The sequence below is a fragment of the Apteryx rowi genome, unplaced genomic scaffold (genome assembly GCF_003343035.1).
Source record: "Apteryx rowi isolate R43461 unplaced genomic scaffold, aptRow1 scaffold_139, whole genome shotgun sequence".
Taxonomy (NCBI): Eukaryota; Metazoa; Chordata; class Aves; order Apterygiformes; family Apterygidae; genus Apteryx; species Apteryx rowi.
This window is the reverse complement of record NW_020447630.1, coordinates 289,530-310,487: the sequence shown is the minus strand read 5'-3', so window position 1 is coordinate 310,487 and position 20,958 is coordinate 289,530. Positions and strand designations below refer to the sequence as shown.

The 20,958-nt window shown below is 37.0% G+C and overlaps 2 protein-coding genes across 16 annotated transcripts in view; both read left to right on the top strand.

Moving 5' to 3' along the window:
- The window catches only part of POLK (DNA polymerase kappa), a 37,569-nt gene extending 21,676 nt beyond the window's left edge, over nucleotides 1-15,893 (top strand). For 9 of the 12 annotated variants that reach the window (XM_026057357.1, XM_026057367.1, XM_026057366.1 and 6 more), the window contains 10 exons: nucleotides 401-554; nucleotides 1,994-2,215; nucleotides 4,037-4,161; nucleotides 4,355-4,521; nucleotides 6,655-6,687; nucleotides 9,136-9,232; nucleotides 10,535-10,706; nucleotides 11,585-12,541; nucleotides 13,750-13,801; nucleotides 13,924-15,893. In XM_026057357.1, the coding sequence (XP_025913142.1) occupies nucleotides 401-554; nucleotides 1,994-2,215; nucleotides 4,037-4,161; nucleotides 4,355-4,521; nucleotides 6,655-6,687; nucleotides 9,136-9,232; nucleotides 10,535-10,706; nucleotides 11,585-12,541; nucleotides 13,750-13,801; nucleotides 13,924-14,008 (2,064 nt within the window). In that variant the 3' untranslated portion in view covers nucleotides 14,009-15,893. The remainder of the gene's footprint in view (nucleotides 1-400; nucleotides 555-1,993; nucleotides 2,216-4,036; nucleotides 4,162-4,354; nucleotides 4,522-6,654; nucleotides 6,688-9,135; nucleotides 9,233-10,534; nucleotides 10,707-11,584; nucleotides 12,542-13,749; nucleotides 13,802-13,923) is intronic. The other 3 variants (XM_026057368.1, XM_026057369.1, XM_026057365.1) reach the window with 3 other exon arrangements.
- Nucleotides 15,894-15,977: 84 nt separating this feature from the next.
- ANKDD1B (ankyrin repeat and death domain containing 1B) overlaps nucleotides 15,978-20,958 on the top strand; it is a 35,589-nt gene continuing 30,608 nt past the window's right edge. For all 4 annotated transcript variants that reach the window (XM_026057387.1, XM_026057386.1, XM_026057385.1 and 1 more), the window contains exon 1: nucleotides 15,978-19,945. In XM_026057387.1, the coding sequence (XP_025913172.1) occupies nucleotides 19,831-19,945 (115 nt within the window). In that variant the 5' untranslated portion in view covers nucleotides 15,978-19,830. The remainder of the gene's footprint in view (nucleotides 19,946-20,958) is intronic.

Here is a 20,958-nt window from a genome sequence, read left to right as displayed (position 1 = left end):
CCTGTCTGATGCACAGTGCAAGAAAAAAGCCCCATCAGATCATGTGCTCGTTCCAAAGTTCTAACAGGTTCCCAGATCCCCAGCGTTTTGCTCATGAAGTTACTGCAGTGTCTCTGAACCTAGTGTCTGTGGGGTCTTTATACACTGATCTTAGTGACCTCTATAGTAAAAGATGTTGCTCAAAACCCCTGTTTAACTCTTACTTATTACTGATATCTTGCTACTTGTGAGAATCAATACTATAAATTTGCATTGACAATAAATTATTTGTTCTATAAATATCTTAAGTATTGCTTGATCATCTTGAAGCTTCAGAGCACATTTGTTCACCTGAAAATTGTGTGTTAAGATCTGCTGTTACAGCAAAAAGGCTTTAAACATTCACTATATGTTTATCAAGGTTAGAGAAATATTGGCTGAATATGATCCCAATTTTATGCCTATGGGCCTAGATGAAGCCTATCTGAATATAACAGAGTATTTGGAGGAAAGACTGAACTGGCCTGAAGATAAGAGAAGGTGGTACTTCAACACAGAAAGCACTACAGAAAATGGTAAGCTAATTATTCTGTTTTCATGCACATCATGTACACATCAAATAAGCTGCACCAATTTAAAAGTACAAGTACTTAAATATAAGTCCTTGGATAATTTGTACTCCCATCCATTCTCTGCCTCTGATTTTTGTATAGGTTGTGTTAACTTTCTCTGCTACTCACCCATGCATAAAAGCTGTGCTGCTGATGAATCAGAGTTGGGGGAATGTTCTTTTTTTTAACTTGTGAATGATTACATGTGATAAATGGTGCTAGGTTTGTTAATCCCAATCAAAAGTTTTAGATATGTATTTTGCCTTTACAATTCAACATGTTAATTGTGCAAGTAAGTAGTAATAACCTTATGACTTAAACAGGTGTAGAATAAACAAATGCATTGTTCTAAAGGTTATTGATATTTTGAAAGGGTGTTTCCTAGTAGTACAGTTAGTCTTATATAGCAGAAACATGAGAAATTGTCTTGCAAAGACAGTGTGCATAAGCTCTATTAATATGACTGTTTTGCAAGACTAAAAATGTATAAAGAAAGTGAACCTTGCAAGAGTACAGTAGTGATTAAATTATGACTGCATTTCATTTGGCTCTAGAAGATGTAGTTGGAATCACACCCACAGCTGTGTGCACAGTTGGGAATAATAAAAAAGGAGGAGTTGTGCTAATGTTTGCACAAACCAAAACATTTATATTCTCAGTATTCAAAAATGATTGAAATAGCCTTTGAAATAGCCAAGAGGATAATCAAGGATACAGTATTCTGAAAAGCATTAGTAGAACAAAAAGAAACAAACTGACATTGTCTTTACAAAATAAGAGTCACTGATATGTAGTCACATGTCTCTTCATGCTTTTTTCAAGTCTTTTCTTTTGAAACACAAGCAAACAGAATGTGAACCTGTAATAGTAAAGTGTTTGTAGAGTCAGACACAAGGCTGCTGATTTTACAGATTCTGTGATGACTGCAGGTACAAGTAAGCTCCCCAGGTTGGCTATTCTAGAACCAGGTATTCTAGAACCTTAATTTGCTTGGAGAACATTGAAAAAAGCTTCTGCAAAGGATTTCTGCTCCTACAAAAAAAGGGAACCTCTGTCCTTCACTCTGATATGAAAAAAAATAATGCCAAAACCTTGACATTCTTCTGCTGGTGTAATTAAACAGGGTTTAAACCTTGATGTTTTTCTAGAAGTGAAGTCCAATCAACTAGCCAGTTCTCCTAATCTAAAGTCAAACTCAAATCGTATTAAGAACAAAGCAGTTATGGCTCCCCTTTCTTAAAACAAAAAAGCAATGCAATTATTTTAGGTAAATGTTTATATACATTTTATTCAAACAGAAAAAGTGAAATTGCCATTCAACACTTTTCAGTCACTGCAGAAGGCAGTCAATAAAATATGCATTGTATATGGATGGATTAATTGTGAATTCTTTTATAACATAGATAAACAGGATATAAATATGTCTGCCAAATTCAGTTTAAACGAAGATGCATTCTCTTCTTCACCGCTACTGTTTGAAGACAACGCATCTCTGACAGATGACCACCCTGAACAAAGAGGTCCGTCAGTGGTGAATTCAGTTGTCTTTGGAACTTCTGCAGAGGAAGTTGTGAAGGAAATTCGCTTTAGGATTGAACAGAAAACTAGACTGACTGCTAGTGCAGGTATTCAGACACACATGAATGATAATGCTTTATTCCCATGGTGTCTTCCACACAGAAGTCTCGGAGGGCATTACAAGTTTAAGAAATCATCATTGCCATAGCATTCTTGTGCTGCAAAGTAGTATGCCCTGTTTGTAGGTCTGTAAAGACTGACTTTCAGGTCTCTCAAGAAATGTTATAGGAACCAAACCCAGGTGTGTGTGTGTATATGTATGTGTGTGTGTGTATGTGTGTATATATATATTTTTTTATATTTTTTTTTATAAAAGCTTTCTTAGTATTTGCAATGGCTTATGTTATTAGCAAAAAGAATGATATAACTGTTTTTATTTCTTTCTTTTTAAATAGAAGTAACATGGAAGAATGACTAGGGGGCTCAGGTGCTAGTCTTAACACTGATGATACTTGTTTTAGTGCCTCACATAGATTGTTTTTGTAAGCCTGTGGTCATAGAGAAATCTGTTGCTGGCTGCTGTTAGTTTGAATAGCAGATCTATATAGTTAAGTATTCTAATGCTTCTCCACACTGTTCCTTGATTATGCCAATATTAACATTCATTAAAATGCTAATTCTCCAAGAAGTAAGTGTCAAAGTTAATAAATTATTCACCAGCTTTTTAATATTTATCTTTCAAGTTTTAGATTTTTTTAACTTTGTGCAGCCTATCTGTAAGTCTCAATTATTCTGATGATGTCTGGATTAGGTCCTTAGAAAAGAATAAATTCCTAGCCGCTTAGTTTGGATGCTGTCCTTGTGGCTTTGTGATCCAGGTCAGTGAGTCGTCAGGGAGTGCTGATCTTTACAAAGCAGGTGTGGAAGAATGGGCAGCCAAGTAGTAGTCAGGGAAATGTCAAGTGTAAGCAGAATGTAAAGGAACAGCTAACACAAAGAGGCAGGATAAGACCCTACATATACTGTATCATGGGTGATAACAAAATAAGAATTTTGTTCTGTTGAAGTTTTGTCTTCCTAAGGATGAGTTACTGTTTAGAAAACAGACATAGCTCTCATAAGTGCATCAGAGTTTTTATGTCCAAAAATGAAAAACAGAAAGTGAAAAATACTGATAAGCAGTAACAAATAGTTATTTCTACCCTCTTGACTAATAAATTACAGCAATAATTTATTAAGCAAATCAAAAGTTAGATCACTTGGACTGTAGAGCAGAATAATTCTATTTGTCTGTTGCTAACCAATTCCAGAGTATATTTGTAAACCTTACTTTGATGGAAAAGAGCAAAGCCCCTCTCCACCAAACAGCATCCGCGAAATATATATGTCTTTTTTTAATAATAACTGCATCGTAGTGGTAGTCCACAGAAGAATTTAGTCTGGTACATTTTGTCAAAATTAATTTAATCTTTTTGCTGAACTGCAATTAGGGAATATCTCCTTTAGATTAGACTTTATTATAACTCTTGTAAGCATTTCCTTTTCTCTTACTGTAACTATCGCCATCATAAAATTGTTCAGTCAGGTAACTGATGTTATTTTTAAATGCATCATATTTAACCCCTAATGACTGATTAGTGTTGTGTTACCCTGACTATCACAAAATAGTTGGTATGCTTCAGCTGGTGCATTGATTATATTTAAGCTGCCATATGTATTTATATACTTAAGTTTTTGCATGTCTGTTACAAACATTTCTTCAGAATTATAACAAATCTAGTTATCATCAGTTATCTCCTCTCTTTTGTTTATGTTTAGTCTTTGCCAAATGTGTAGGTTACTCTTGCACCTTTAGATCTCGGACAACTGAAATTAAAGATTGTCTTGTATTTTAAATAAGGTATGTTTATTGTTTGTTTGTTTTTAAGGAATAGCTCCAAATACAATGTTAGCAAAGATGTGCAGTGATCATAATAAACCTAATGGACAGTACAGAATTACACCTGAGAGACAAGCCGTGCTAGACTTCATGAAAGATTTGCCCATTAGGAAGGTAAGAGATACCATGACATTTACTACTATACAATTAGGTATGTTTTTTCTTTTGTGCTCTAAAAGCAAGATTTTTGCTGAAGAAATGTACCTTTTTTTTAGATAATCTGCCCAGTAGTGGTTGATGTAAAGTGTGTAGATATTGAATCTACAAACAGGAAGTTTCCAGCTTATTGATACTTATTCTTTTTCAGGTGCCGGGTATAGGAAAAGTAACAGAGAAGATGTTAAAAGCCCTTGGAATTGTGACTTGCTCAGAACTTTACCAGCAGAGGGCACTGCTTTCTCTTCTTTTTTCAGAAGCATCTTGGCATAATTTCTTGGATATCTCACTTGGTTTGGGCTCAACACATTTGGAAAAGTATGTTTTAGGGTTTTTTTTATGCATTTACAGTTTGCTAAATGCTTTCTTGTGTGTGTTACATACTATACATTTTAAGACACATTTTACTGTCAAACCCAACAAATATGCAAATTTAGCTCATTTAATATATATATTTTTAATAGTTTTGTGACTATGCTTGTGTTGTTAGTATAGTTATAGGTAAGATACAAACCTTTTGCTTTAATATTTGGCCATTATGTGTAACAGCCATGTCTAATATGTGAAATCCCAAAAGTCTGTCAGAGAAGTTGTGCCTAAGTGTATATCAAGAAATTAAGTTAGTATTGTTTAGGATAACCTCATAATTAATAAAATAACTAATGAGAAATGAGTTATTTATCCTAAGCAGAGATCCTAAGAGCAACCATTGTTGCTCTTTATTATTATTATGTGATTCTAACATTCACGTTGGTGTCTGATCTTCTTCATGCTTCTGTTGAAAGTAAGTAAAGTATCTGACTTCAATTCTTTGTCTCCCTTCATGTTTATGTGCATATCAAATAACATAAATAACAATTTGTGAATTTGCTGGACTTAGAACTGAAGATTTCTATATCCCTCTTCATGTGTTTCTTGAAGGTCATACTACTAGGGTATCAGAATGGGTTTTAGCCTCCTCTTTGGGAGGGGGAAAATGATTCTTACTAGTGAATACATCTTTTCAATAATATGTGTCACTTCTAAGGCTGCTCTGAACACAAATGTGTAACTCTGTTGTGTTCTTAAAACAAACAAACAAAAATTTTGCTGTCTTAAGTAACCAAGAGTCCTAAATAAGGATTATGAGCCCTTTCTTTTGAGTATTCCTTCCTTAAATATTGCTTCCAGGTAGCTTTCAAAAGTGCTGAAATTCTATTTAAAAATAATTCGAGACTTTGGTTTGGTTTCATTAGGAGTTAGGTTCCCAAGTGTCTTAAGTACTTAAGAAAAACCTATTACATATTATTTCCATTACTTCTCTGACAAGGGTTGATCTTCCATTTTTCATTTGACTGCAAAATAATATATACAGTGAGCATTTTGTAGGCCACTAATGTACTACCACAAATCTTATGGGTTTTTCTTTTCCTTTTCAGAAGTTTTAACTTGAAACAAAATATGCAGTAAGGTTGACTTTGTAAAGGTGTCTTGCCGAAAAATAAAATGGGGTTGTCCAAATACTTGTTTCTGTTCTGATAATGCAACCTCAAATGATTCTTTAAAAATTGGTGCACTCTCTTCCTTTGTTTACCCTGTTTAGGTGTTGTGTAGTCTGGGAAATCTCATAGTATGTTTAAAAAAAATAGAAACATTTCAAAAGATGAAGGGGAAAATGTTTTTAATTGTATTGTCTAAGAAATTGATTTTTATTCACACCAACTTGTTTTCAGTGATTTTTAAGGTGCAGAAAGCAAGCCTGTAACATATCAACATCTGATTCATCAGTAAATGTTTCATCTTATGATCATTGTCTTTGACCAGGTTCTTTTAGAAAAATGTGAGCATACCAAATTTGTTATTTCTTGTACTTATAAGCAGAAAAAGGATTTAAAAAGAAAATCCTCTGGGGAATCCTTTTATAAAGAAGAATTGTTAAAGGATGCTCAGTCAAAAGAACAAAACAAATATGAGGAGAAAAACTATTCATCCTCTTTAAAAAAAGGTGATAGTCTAAGAAAGAAAGCGAACTAATCCCTCAGATGAACCCCTCAGAAGAGAATCCTAAACATTCATAATATGTTTAGGATTTTAATTGAAGTACTTCACAGTATATAGCTTGGCAAGACAATATAGGGATTGTAGTTAGTTTTTGTTAGTTTTGTTTTTAACTCAACAGACTCCTAATAATGGAGAAGGCTGACTTATTTTACAAACTTTAAATTTTTATTGACCTCTGTGACTATTCTATGACTCTGCTTCATCTATAGTAGATTAGGTTTTATGAAGAAATATAGTTTCCTTTTTGTACTCTTTTAAACTTGATATATAAGATTTGTAGAAAAAGCTAACATCCAGACTATAGAGAAGGTTGCTGTTACTTATTGAGACACGATTGGTTGACTCGGAGTTTATTAAAAAGACAATAATTCTAAGTAAAGCGAGTATATAAAATATTTTTTCTTTTTAAAGGGATGGAGAAAGAAAAAGTATGAGCACTGAAAGGTATGCCTTTTTAATGTTGAAAAGATTATGTTAATCACTAAACCTACTTAATACCAACTAGAGTAAAGTTTTTTTAGTCAAATAACTTCACCATATATCTGCCTGTGTTAAAAAGCTAATTGCATGTACAGTGAGTTCACTGTATCAGATTATCAGATTCAATTCAGATTCTTTTGGGTTTTATTTTTTTGCTTCAGAATTTTATGGAGTTACTCCTGTCTGTCTATCTGTTCTGTTTTCTCATTATCTGCTTCTCCTAATGCCTTTAATGCATCAAAATGGTCTTTAAGCTATAATATACAGTGGGAATATAAGGATTTGAATATTTTGTATGTTCTAGTTTAATGTCTTTTATATGTTCCAGTTTTTAACTGTTGTTCTTGTTCTGATTACGTTCTAAAGGAATGTCTGCAGTTCTAAGTTCATAGAAAATATTTCTAGAGAAACCTGGAAACTCCCATAGATAAGCTATTCCAGAGCTTTGTTGTCTTTGTAATTAGGATAAATCTGCTTAACTAGTATCTGATTTGGAGCACCCTTGCTGCAAGTTAAGTCCATTAAGTTAAGCCCCGGTTGATCTGAGGAACAATTTCTTTCCTTCCTCTCTGCAAAACCTTTTTGTGTACTTGAAGACTGTTATGTATCCCCCACCCCTGGTCTTTTCCATTTTACCACCTGATTTAGTGAATCCAGGCCATCAATGCAAAATGGTTGTATTAGTTTCTATGGATGATATATACTTTTCAGTATACAGTTGCCAGATATATCACATTGGCTCACAAAGGGCTTTACATAATGACAGAAAACCTGGAAGTGTATATAGTTTTTGGCATGTTTCTATTTTATGCCAAGGTAAGCGCATTATATGCGACTTCCTGTGATGAAGTTTTGCCAAGATATTTTTCTGAGTTACCAGCCACTTTCTTATGTTTTCTCTTTCATTTCTTCTCTTTCACTTCCCAGCATATATTTTCCCAGTTTGCATAGTCCCAGTATAATCTTATGCTTGAGATCATAGCTACATCTTCACAACCTTAGGCAATCTTGAAAGTTTCCATGTCTTCTCCCCATGTTATTCTTGCTTAGTATCTCCTTCAGTTTTTCAAAGAGTAATTGAGAAAAATCCGATGCCTTCTCTTCCCTGTTTTTGTTTCTTATCTGCTTCTTCTGATGCAACAGAATAGTTGTGGGCAGCCTAAATAAGCCTCAGAAGGTTTGGTACCACCAGAGCCGAGAAATACAGAGCTGTAGTCTTGTGCTGGTTTGGATGCAGATGGATAATCTGGGTAGCCTCTTGTACCCTTCTGTTTTTCTTCCCTTCATCTCTCCTGCCTGAGAGACGGGTTTAGACCAGCGAGGTAGATGAGCTGCTGAAGTCATCCAGTTAGTTGTATGGGGGAAGAGATGGGCCCGCAATAGCACTCTCTATCCTGCCCCTTCCAAAGCTACTGTTTTTACAGCTTCCCGATTACTGCAGTATTGCCATGCTGCCAATTACTGCAGCCTTGTCAGTATAGCACTAGCTGGATAATTTATAGCACTTGGATAATGTTACAGGACCACAGTAAAATGTTCATCCTTAGTTATTTTGACAACCTACAACCATTTTAGGGGAATGTGAATCATAATAGGGGATGACTTTTCAATACAGTCAGATAAACCTGAATGTTACTTAGAGATGTAAAATCCACAAGTTTAAGGACCTCACATTCCTAAATACAAAGACTAGCATGAAACAATGGATCTGTGAGACCTTCCCAAAAGCATCTGGCAGCCATAAGTTTTGCTACCAGCTTCCCTTAAAACCACTACTGGCTAAAGGTCGCCCTTCCTCTCCAGTTATTACTGAAAGGCAGATATACACCCCCCAAAAAAAATCCAAACTGTAATTTCTCTGCTAAGGAGCTCTCAGGAAGGCAGTCAGCAATATTTTTGGCAGAAAGCTAGTTTTTCCTCCTCTGAGGCTTGCCATAATTATCCTAGCTGGCAACCTCTTTCTTAGCATCTGCATTACTTATTTCTGCTACTTGGCTCAGAGGTTGACTTTCTAATCCTTTCTTTCTTCTGATGTTACACAGCACTGTACAAAGGAGATCACATACAAATGACTTGGCTGGCTTCATGAATTCACTTGGCATGAGTATTCTCTCATGTAAATATTTAAGTATTAATGAGCTTAAATCTGATACATTTTCAAATACTGCATGAGAAGTTGAAATGACAAATTATTTGGAGGGGTTTGTGATCTTTTTTGAAATACATACATGTGCATAGATCTTTCTGTATAATATTCATGTTAATATTTATTCTCCCTTTGAAGTCAACACTTATACCCATACAACCTTCTTCTGATGTAGTTTTGTTAAAGTGTTAAAAAAAATTTTTTTAGATAGCAGTCACTGAACAAATTTGGGGATTCATACTGAAAAAATCTTATCTTTATCTTAGAACATTCAGTGAAATTAACACAGCAGAAGATCAGTACAGCTTGTGTCGAGAACTTTGCAGAGACCTGGCTCAAGAGTTACAGAAAGAAGGACTAAAGGTATTTATGTTATTCTCTATTTACTTGCAGAAAGACAACACTTGGCACTCAAGTTTATTAAATGCAGTGTTAGTGCTTTCAGCAGTATTCTACCCTGCACTGTCTTCAAAAGATTCCATTCTTTAATTCGCGCAAGATTTTGACAGAAATTTGATTTTGCTCAGATGGCTATTTAATAATATCTGTGAAAAATTAAACTGATTCACCAAGTTATTTGGCTTATAAGACATTTTATGCTAAAAAGCAATGTTGATAAACAAATAGAGCTGCTGAAAAGAGTGGACTGTCTAGGACCTGTGCTCTGGCCAGTCATATAATTCTGATGTGTTTAAAGGACTGTGTTCTGTCATGTGTTCACAGAGGATCCAGTTGATAGCCCATAGTGTAGTTCTAAAAAGTTCATGTGTCTTATACTTGCTGAAAAGGTATTCATACCATTTAATGGTATGAATGGTATGAACAGCCTCTGTATTTCTTCTCCTCCCAAATTCTGTTTGTTCTTTGGAAAGAACAGTTCATATTTTCTGTAGAGGTCTTCATGGTAAAGCAAGCAATGACATTCAAGACCTAAAAGAATTCTGATTAGCCCTCTTCAGCCATAAAAAGTTGTCTCAAAAGATGACAGGTAGAAAGGGAAATCATTGGCTGTGAAGGATAACAGGTAAACTTTCAAAAGCACCAGAACAACTGGAGTACCATTTATTTACATTTAGATGGATGTGCTAAGTGACACAAATGGTTTTGAAAGTGTTGCCAAGGGATTTATATTTGAAGAAAAAGATGGCAACTACTTTTAGATTAGCAGAATACTAACTCTGAGAATTATTGTGTGGTTCCTGATGAGCCTATATGCTTTTACATACATAGATGCTGTGTGTTGTTCTGATAGCACCATGCAGGAGGAAGTTTTCACCAGACCCTTCATTGGATATCGCCTAAGGTTTCTTACTCATTTTCCTAGCAAGGTTGAGATAACTGGTGCAGAAAGTTCCCAGGTCGGGATATATATTTGTGATAGGCAGTGGCAGAAGTTCTGGCTGCAGCCAGAGCATGAAATGTATTGACTGTGCACTGTTGGCAGATGGTCTGCTGGGGACCATAGCCAAATGAACCAGTTTAGAGAATTTGGCTTTGGCAGCAGTTTAGGAGCAAGTGCAGAATCTTATAGACAAGTCCTTGGCAATGCCCCTTGCCGTACTGAAATAAGGGTACAGTCTTGACTATGGCTTTAGTGCCTTTATATAGAAGCTACATAAGAATTGTTTCTGTGCCATGTGGTGTATGTTTAACTTTCTTTTGTAGGGTAAAACTGTTACCCTGAAGCTGAAGAATGTGAACTTTGAAGTAAAAACAAGAGCTTCAACTGTGCCATCTTCTGTTTCTACTGAGGAGGAAATATTTGCTGTTGCTAAAGACTTGTTAGGAACAGAAATTGATACTGTTTCTCCTCATCCTTTACGGATAAGACTTATGGGTATACTATTTCAAACTTCTTCCTTTTTAGAGTTAGAACTTACCATGTCTCAAAATAGTAGACTACTCTGAAGTAAAATTGGTCTAAATGAATTTATCCTTTTTCCATTATCCTGGTAGTTTTTGCAAAGTGGAGCAGTTCTGAAGTGCTAAATAGTGACTCAGGATTGTTTCACTGTCTGAGGTTATATCTTTCCTACCACCTGTTATCCTTGGAACAATGTACACATCGGCACGAGAGCAGAAACCTAATGCATAGCAGTCTTTAATTCTGCTACCTTAAAAGAACTTTTAAATCTGCTTTGTACCACAGCAACAACTAGCTTCTGTCCATAACTGCTTTTAGAAACAAAAGCCTTAAATAAAAGTGCTTCTAATTTGAAGATGCTTTATTTTGATAGAAGTTGCCAGATTTCTTGCGGAAGTAAATTGTATGTTTGGATTCTAAGATCCACATACTTCAGGTGCTTATACATTTTTCTATTTGAACCATCCAGTGAGGTATAAAACTTATTTGTTCTGTTAAAATATGCTGAAGGAAAAAATATTTTGATGGGGAAAACTTCATGAGAACTATCTTTCAGACTTGATTTTACATAACTGTATTAAGTTTATAGCCTCCCATTATAGTGCAGTCAGTTAATACTTCATGGGTACTGAAATTAATGATAGAATTGGGCAAGTCTTCAAGTATGATAATAAAGTTGTATGGATCTTGTGATCTGCTGTTAGCATTTGCAGGTAGTATAGGTTCTGTTTAGAGTTAAGGTGCACTTTTATTGAGTGGTTGTATACCTGAGAAAGGTGTTCATTAAGTACTAATATCAAAATTTCATAAAATTGGTATTATAATTTATAACTTTTGTTCTTCATCATTAGGTGTACGAGTATCAGGATTTCTAAGTGAAGAAGAGAAGAAATACCAACAAAAAAGCATTACAAATTTTTTGAAATCGGGAAAAGAAATTAGTTTTCTTAGGCTTGAGCCAGGGAAATCCAACCAAGAATACTGCACAAAAAATTCAGAAGCAACTCCCGGAGGGAGTTTTTTTGATAAAAAGCGAGCTGCAAGGCAACAAAACAGTGAGGATCTTTTTCTAAATGAAATGGTAGATAAGCAGCTCTTTCATGATAGGAAATCATCAGCAAATTTTATGGAAGAAAAAAGCAAAGTCACAACCATACAGAATTCTGCTGCATGTAAGATCTTCACCTGCCCTGTTTGCTTTGAGGAGCAAAGAAGCAGTAATTTGGAAGAGCTTAACAGACATCTTGATGAGTGCCTTGCTGGGAGTCTTGTTAAAGATACTGTAGAAATATCAAAGAACAAGAATTCAAAAGAAAATACATTTAACTTTTTTCAGTGCTGTAAAAATGAAAATGTTGAGGTATGTCAAAAAAATAAAACAGATCAGTTAGCAGGTACGTGCCAGTCAACAAGTACATCTGGCAACTCTGCTAGAAATAGCACAGAAAAATTCACTCAGATAGTAGTTGATAAACCTCACGAAGAAAGACAGCCTAGCCAGCTCAGTGATATGGCTAGAAATGTGTGTATAAAACAGAGTCTTCTTCCCAAAAGAATTCCTCTAGAGAATGCAGACCATCTTGAAAAGCCTGAGAATATAGAAGAAACTAGTTCATCCTGTTTCTTTGAAGCCAAAGAAGACAATGTTCTTGTTTGTCCAGTTTGTAATTTAGAACAGAAAACCACTAGCCTTATGTCATTTAATAGGCATGTGGATATCTGCTTAAATAAAGGCATTATCCAGGAGCTGACAGAAAAAAATGATTGTCCTACTAAGACTTACAATATGGAAAATTCAGACAGAGTTGGTGAGTATACACATGAAGATTTATTTGATTGTTCCAATTACTCACTTGTGTAATAAAAATAATTTGGTTATGGTATACTTTGAACTTTTCAGGGCTTTGAGATTGTTGCCACAAATTAATTTATGTAAGGTCTGTGTAAGAGTAAACCTTTTTAAATAAAAATATCAAATCCCTTTCAATGACAAATTAGATTTATGAATGAGGTGGTAGTTACGCAGTGTGTTCTCTTTTGTGGTGAAGGTGATGTAGGAATTACTACTCATTTCTGTCCAATCCCATGTTTGCTATCCCTCCAACCATGCTCAGAAAGGTGTTTGTAAGGTCACTCTGAAATTTCTATCAGTGAAAATGTTTTTAACCTGGATCATTTCATTCAGTTGACATAAAAGTTCCATTAAGTAATGTGTTGGCAAAAACAAAGAGGTAGTGAACTAAAGCATAAAGGCAGGAACTTGCAAACCTTTTTTTTCCTTTTTTTTTCCCCTCCACCAATAAAACGTGTCACATAACTGCACTTGTAACATGCCAAACCAATAGCTTATTTACTCAAGTAGCTTCTCTTTTTGATGAAGAGTTAATTTGGGGGTTATGATGATGAAGAATCTTTGACAAGATTAGAGGCAATGCACAGGTATTTCTGTAGCTGCTTAAAATGCCTTGTTTCTCATCTAGCTTGAGAGCTTAATGAGATGGAATTAAAATGCTAATGAGTTGAAGTTACTAGAACGCAATTAAGACTTACAATATGAATCTTTTACAAAGAAAATTTTGTAAGTACTATTGTTGTTAACTGTGCAGACAGGCTTTGTTTTAAATGAAAGCCTTCCTGTTAGTAAAGATTCTTTTTTCCCCTAAAGAATAAACAATTTGAAAACAGTTTTCAATAACGAGCCTGAAAATCAACTACATTCTGCTGAAATATTTATAACAACTGCAACAGGGTTCAAATTAATCCCTTAAAATTCAATAACTAAAGGTTTTTGTTTTTTCTCTTTTAAATATGTTACTATAAATAACAGTACTGAAACTGCAGATAATAAAATGCTACCTACTTCTTGAGAGAGATTGAGTTCAGGTATGTCAGAAAAGAATGGGAAGGAAAAGCTTTACCCAGAACTATGCTTTTAAAAGTTTTGCTAGGCATGTATTTTCCACAGCATTCTTTCTGTATGAGTAATTCATTTTGGTCGTTCTCAATTATTCTTCAGGAAGTTTAAGTAGAGGACAACAGTGTACAAATCCATCACAAGGAACAAAAAGGTAAGGGTTTTCTGGACACTCTTATTTTAAAATAATAAAGCTATCAAATTATTCAGTTTTGTAAAGTTGTGTGAATGTGTTACGTATGTTTCCCTCTTTTTTTTTTTTTTCTTTAACTTTAGGTCTGGACTTGCAACTTCACAGTCAGTACCAAAAAAGGCCAAGTCAAGCAATTCCAAGCATACAATTGAAATGTTTTTTAAATGACTATGTAACAATGTGTTCTGTATGAAGTATTTCATAATTTTTTATGACTGCAAATTAACTTAGCATCAGTGGTAGGCTTGAGTCAGATGACTGTCTCTTTGAAGTCATTGCATGCTGTATAAAAAGAACATGATGAGAAGACAACYGAGATCATTTAATTTTTTTGAGAATAATACAATTTTCTCAGTTGTTTCTGAGAAACAAAATTTGCTAGCACTTAGTTTTTGTTTGTTTGTGTTGAAAATGTGAAACTACTTTGTTGGAGTCACCAGCAGTCTTGTGGGTTGCCTCCACTGGTTCAACAGACAGAGCAGGGAGGCTGGAGCTGCCGCTGAGCGAGCCGGCAGGGCAGCTGCCTGCGCAAGCAGGTGTCCTCAGCTAGGGCGCCAGGCTGGGCTCGCGTGAGGGCCCTCATCGCAGCCCCGCGCCAGCAGCCCTGCCGTGCCCAGTGCTGGGCTGCGTGTGGCAGACGTACTAACTCACGCTTGCACTTCCTCTGACAATTCAGCACTAAACTGATTTGCGGTATTAGCTGTGTTACAGTAAAGAAGAGGTGAGTTTCCTGATTTCAGTTCTTATGAACATTTGTTTCATCAGTTGAGACAAAAACTGGTTGGTGTTGCAGTTTCAAAGGAAAAGAGCAAGAATTCAGAGCCCAGGCAAGTTTCTGCTGTACTCCCTGAAAATTACTTCAATAAGAGGTGATACACCAACCCTGACAGGCTCAGTCTTACAAGATACAAAATGATTTCACTGATTTTAAAAAATGTAATAAACCTGTTGATGAGAAAAGGATGCCTTCATGTTAGCCAGATATCCGCTGTTTGATCCTTGGCCTTTTGAAAGAGACAGAGAACTTCAGGTTTCTTTGAAACTGTCAGGTTGGTACCTTTCAATGGCAGTAAATTCATTCTAACTAAAAAGTCTTGTAGTGCAATAATAGTATGAATGGCCTGTAGATATTCTTGATGCTGAAATGAAACAGCTTCCTTATTATTACCCATGTTTCTCTTTGAAAAATGTTTTGTATTTTTTAATAAACTATATTTTATGAGCACGTGTGGAAGGGGGAAGTTGTGAAGTGCAAATATTTAAAATATTCTGTTAAGATATTTTCCTCTCCACACCAGATTGCTTAAATATCTATATTTTATTATAATTGAATAATATTTATCAAGCAAATAATTTATGATGATAGCATACTTCTTAAAGTTATACAAGCAATGATGAGCCCTTGATGAAATGTAAGCTGCTTTTTAAATTGCATAGTCTTTAAAGAAATGATGATGATAGAAGCATCTGTTTTGTTGTTTAACTGTATTGGGATTACTCTGTGGTGTTTTTCTGTTTTTTGAGGGGGGGATTTTTTTTTTTTTCCTCCAAACAAATGTGTATGTGATCTGTTCTGGATGCTCTGGTTAAGTCCAGAATCTGCTTAATCACTTCCAGATTTGCTGGAATGATTTAAAAATTCACCATCTCTACCTCCTCATCTCTACTCATTCGCCGGAAGCCACTATGCCCACAGCTCTGTCATGTGGATTCATGTCAGTGCTCCCTGATCTGCTTTGGACTAAATCATCTGGGCTAGTTCAGACTGCTGTGTAAGCTAGCTCAGTTGACTTTGTCTAAAGTAGGTCAGCGAGCATTCAGCATGTGCTGTTCTGCTGATGGAGCTGGGGGATGGAAACTTTTGGTTAGGGAAACCTAAAAGCAACTGGGGGAGCAATAGCTTAAGTTGCCACTGCTGTTTAGAAACATCTATCCCATAATTAGCCTACATCTGTCTGTAGGCTGTGTCTTAAGTCCTTATTTGAGTTGCTAGACTGTTCCTCACTGTCATATGTTAACACAAGGTCTGATTCAATAAACATGTAGAATTTGAGTATTATCTTCCCTTTGTGTGCATTTCTTTAAAATTTATATTTTTATTTGTGCATTGCTTAGCAAAAAAAAAAAAAAAAAAAAAAACACTACTGTAAATGTTTGAACAAATAAAATAAGTCTGTCTTAGCCTGGGAAGTTTTTTTATCATCTCTACAAAAGTGTCATAGAATTATCTTTGAGTATTGAAAATTAAGATCGTGGAGTTTCTTAGAGTTAATATGGAAATAGAACTCACAGTATTAGTCTAAAGACAGAAATGTCTGTATTTGAGATGTGTATAAAACGTTACTACCTTTTAGAAAAGTGATTCTGTATATTTACAGAAGATGCCTGGTGAAATTGTTTTAATCTTTTCCATGCAAAATATTTATTGCAACTTGAAATGGAAGCATTTTTTTCTATTCCATGTAAGTTGTTATGCAGCACTTATTAGTGTTTTTATCTGAAGAAGGCCTTCAATGCAGGAGTTATGTCATAACTTTTTGTCATGTTTTGTGTGGGGTGTTTTGTTTTTTTTCCTCAGCTCTTATGGAGAAAACTGTGCAAGTGAATATTTTGTCTTGCATTTTTCTCAGTGCATATATATGTGTATGTATATAATACCTGTGCGTTGCATTGGTAGTAACTGACCTTAACCTAAAATCTGCTTTCATTAACATCCAGAAAGTTTTTTTATGGCTTACCTGGGTCTAACTTATGGTATAGGTTATTTCTGCGTGAGAGCCATTCCACGCTTGTTAAATCAACAGTCCTAATGACGACTGCTTTGAAGCACTTGAATGAGCTAGGATGGCAACAGATGAAAATTTTTGTGTAGTGTCAGTATCTGTTATTTACGGTGGGTGTATATGTACATCATCTTGAATTTCTCTTCTAATTATATATGACAGAGAAAAGGATGATGCTTCTGTGATCTTACATTCTTCTCTCCACCATTTCTGAAGAAGAGAAATGCAGACAACATGCGCATGGCCACGGAGCATTTATTTCTAAGGAGTATGTGCTTGACATAACTAGGACAGTCATAGTATCTTGTAAATCGCCAGTACATAAAAGCTTACAGAATAGCATTTTCCTATTGAACCTGTTTACTGTCATCTCTAGTAATATCTTCATTTATTCTAAGTTTTGAAATATCTGCAGAATGTCTTACTGTGGTTGGATATCACATTCACCCATTTTGTTCAAGTCTATTAGTTGTCTGACCTGGGAGTTTGATAGATTCTTTATATCTGGAAAGGTTGGAGATTTGGAAAACATCCAGTTCTTCATGCTGGGAATATAGGTAAACTGTTGCTTATGCTGTTTTGTTCTCAAAGCTCCTGAAGCTGATCTTTAAAGTGGCAGTAATTCTACAGGTAGGAACTTCAGCAGGGCAGAGTTTGGGCAGGAATTGCTCTGTCAGTAGCTTAATTCTTGTTGGAATTATTACCATGTTTATAACATCCTCCTCTGTCTCTTACGTTGTAGCATGCAGAGCCAAGCAAGAGATTGTATCAACATAGTTGTCAAGAGTCCTGTTGCCTGCAAGTGAGCCTAGGGAGCAGCCTGCGGGTGCCCTCAGTTTGTTGTTCAGCTGGTGTTTTGTAGGATCTCTACCATATCTTTTCTTATGTCCATTGGTATACAGCAGCACCAGTTGAGATTAGGCTTCTCCATAAACATTCAAATGAGCGCTCTCAAGGCAAGTCACAGCAGCTAGTCTGGTTGTAACAATAGGAGATGAGGAGGGGAAAGAGCATAACTTTAAGGTGCTGCAGTTGCACAGGCTAGCAATTTATACACCACTTGGTTCAGAATCCTACAGAATTTAATACTTTTCATTAAAATCTAATACTTGCTGCCATGACGTTAGCTTCAGGTCTCACCTCCTTTTATAAGACTTCGTTTTTGTTTGTTCCCTTAATACACTATTTCCAGCCATACTTTTGTCTCACTTCACTTTTTTTTTTGGTCTTACTGGATTTACTTATTTATGTATTTATTTTTACTATTATTTTCCAATATTAACAAATACTCTGAATTCCTGGTCTTCTCGGTTCCTGGGAGAGAGGGACCTGTGAAGAAAAGTGAGGAAGATGTTCCAGTAGTCCCTTGCTCCACCCTCTGGTGTGGATGTTTTCTTCATCAGTCTTTTCTGCAAGTTGCTGGGACCTTTTGAAAGGGTCACTATTGTGGTGAGTTGTATAGAGATTGTGGTGAACTTAGCATTTGCAAAGTTTGAGTACATAAAACAGCTGTACTGAAAAAGTTGATTAAGAGAACAGGGATAAGCTATGAAATAATAGTCACTGTATGATAGTAATTAGAACCTGAAACTGATAGACGGTGTTTCTAGGCTATAGGTACAACTATGTTCCTGGTTTCGAGGTTCATGCTGCAACTCTGGTTATGTTTGAGGCTGCAAATCTATCATGTCTTTGGTTTCAGTTGTGTGAAGTGAATCTAATAATTCTAAAGTTGTCCTTTCTCTTTCATGTGGGGAAGGAGCATTAATACTGTGAACAGTGGGCCTTTATTACGTGTTCAGTCCCCATACAAAAATAAAGCTCTTTCTCTTAAGATGATGTGCTGGAACATTTGACTCACAGGAAGCGGGTAAAAGCAAAATCTCCATATGGCTAAACCATCTAGTTGTTCTTGCTGCACAGGGTTTATTTTTGTGCTGATTTTTCAGCCAAAAAAAGTTCCTCTACTAGAGTACAGTTGATAAAAACTGTCTCATGAAACTCAGGTGTATCACATGTAAAGAATACTGTACATCACAGCCTGGCAGTATCAAAAATGTTGAACGGAGAAAAGAACTATAAAATCCATTTATGTACAATAAGCAGAATCTGAGCAAATAGTTTTGTATCCAGATTTGTTTGATTTACAAACTACTTTGAGTCTGTCAGATTACAGTTACCATAAATATTTATACTGTTAATAATTTTAGAAGTTAAGACAACTGTGTAATCTGAGGTGACAGTTATCTACATAAAATGAAATATCAATGCTGGTTTAAGTAGATGAAAGTAATAGTGGAGTTGGAATTTCAAGATAAGCTGAGAATTCTGTGATTAAATAGGTCTCAAGAAGATGTCAGTTCACTAAACCTGAACCTTGGGGATGTATGTATCAATTTCAATTGGGCTTGGACAAAAGAGAGTATCATCTACCTGAAAATTAACTGTGTCTCATGATAGTACTACTTATGTGCATGTTGCTGCCCTGAATAATTCATGTCAGAAGCACCTCAGTCTCTAGCATCCCAAGAGTGAGTCAGACCTGCGAGGGGCACAGAGGCAGTCTCCCTCTCTGATCCAGTGACCACTGGTCTGAAGTAGAGTAACTCCAAGAGGAATTTCCCAAGAAAATGCCCTTCAGCCTGCACAGAGCTCCATGACTACCCTGCAATTAGTAACAAAGCTGCCTAGCTCTAGGGGCCCATGCAAGCTATAGTGTCCACCCTGTGTGTGTACCCACGCCCTGTGTGTGTACCCGCACCTGGCTGTGTGTGCACGTGTTTTCTTGTGGCATCACTTTCAAAAGTGCTTCACGTTTGTGTGATGATTGGGAAGTGCTGCGGAAGGAAACAGGACTGCCTCTTTGTCCATGCATGTGTTTGTATGTGCAAATTGCTATTTGTTCTGTGCTATGGGAGGACTGTGCAAGGGTGACATGTTGCCTAGCTAATGTCAAAAGCTCTGTGTATTTAGTCCCCGCCGGCTTTTGAAGCAAATACCTAAAGCTACTACTCACCCTTGCCTCTTCAGGCCGTTGTGGCCAAGTGCTAGTGCAAGGCAGTGCTGCAGGCGTGCTGGGGAGGTGCCGGGGGAGCGCTGCCAGGCCCGCGGGCTGCTTGGCTCAATTTGCAACCGTAGAACCGGTTTTTCAGTGCAGCAGGGAAAACACCCCAGGCAAATGCCCAGGACCTCCCTCAGCACACCTGCATGAGGCCCCTTCCCTCAGGGGAGAACGAGGACGTGAAGGCTGCAATGAAGGGGCTGAGCGATCTGTTCGGCTTCGGGGAGGATGCGAGGCCGGCAGCCGCCAGCCACGACAGTCGTGAGTGGGCAGGGCCGGGGCGGCAGGGGCGCTGAGGCGAGGCCTGGCTTTCAGTTAGTAACTCGGCGCTTTGTTCCAGGAAGTGAATAGCTGGAAGCGCCAAAGGGCTTTTGTGCCTCCTGTACTGGGCTGCGGGGGGAGAGCAGGGTTTTTTTAAAATCACTAGTCATTAAACTTTGTGATGGGAGTCAGCCTGGGAGGAGGGGAGTTCTCCTTTCGCCTTCACCCACTTGAGCAATCAGTCCCAAGTAGGCGGCTCTGCTTCTGCCTCTCCCCAGGCCCCTGTGGTGTCTGAGACCTGCGGTTGCGCTTTGGTGTCCTGGGGAAGTAAGCGGGGAAGCAGGAACCCGGGTGGGCAGAGCTGGGTTTGGGCTGCTGCTGCCCTTGGCCATCATTTACTCCTGGTCGGGCTGAGCCGCAGGCCACGTCCAGAGACAACGGGCTGGGTGGGAGCGGAGCGGAGCGGCACACAAACTGAGGTCAGGGTTGCCAGCGCTGTCATGTCTGTCTGAATCTCCCTTTTGTCTCAAGCAAAGCTAAAAATGAGTTGTGAACAAAAAGAAGCAAAACATGAGCTGTTTTATATGTAGTAAAAAAATAGCAATGAGTACACGTAGCACCTTTATTATTACAGCTCTGGTAGATCTGGGATCAGGAGTTGGGGTTTGGCATGTTCATCTTCCAAGAGCCTGGTCCTGCAAACTGTCTGGCACCCCACTTTAACTTCACTCCTGAAATTGTCTGAGGGTGTTCACCGGGATTAGTCACACATTTGATGTTAAGTATGTGTAAACAGCCCAACTGATTCAGGACCTTAGTCCCCCGGGGGAGAAAAGGGAGGAAGTTCCAGTCTCAGTAAAGTCAGTGGTGTGACTCAGTGACTGTGGACTGTAGATTTCATCTTGCAAATCAGTTTGTTGAAGAATAGTCTCTTACAGTGTGGGCTGCAAATAGTGCAAATGGGTTATTTGTGGAAACCGAATGGTAATTGTTAACCTGTACTGTGGCCATGT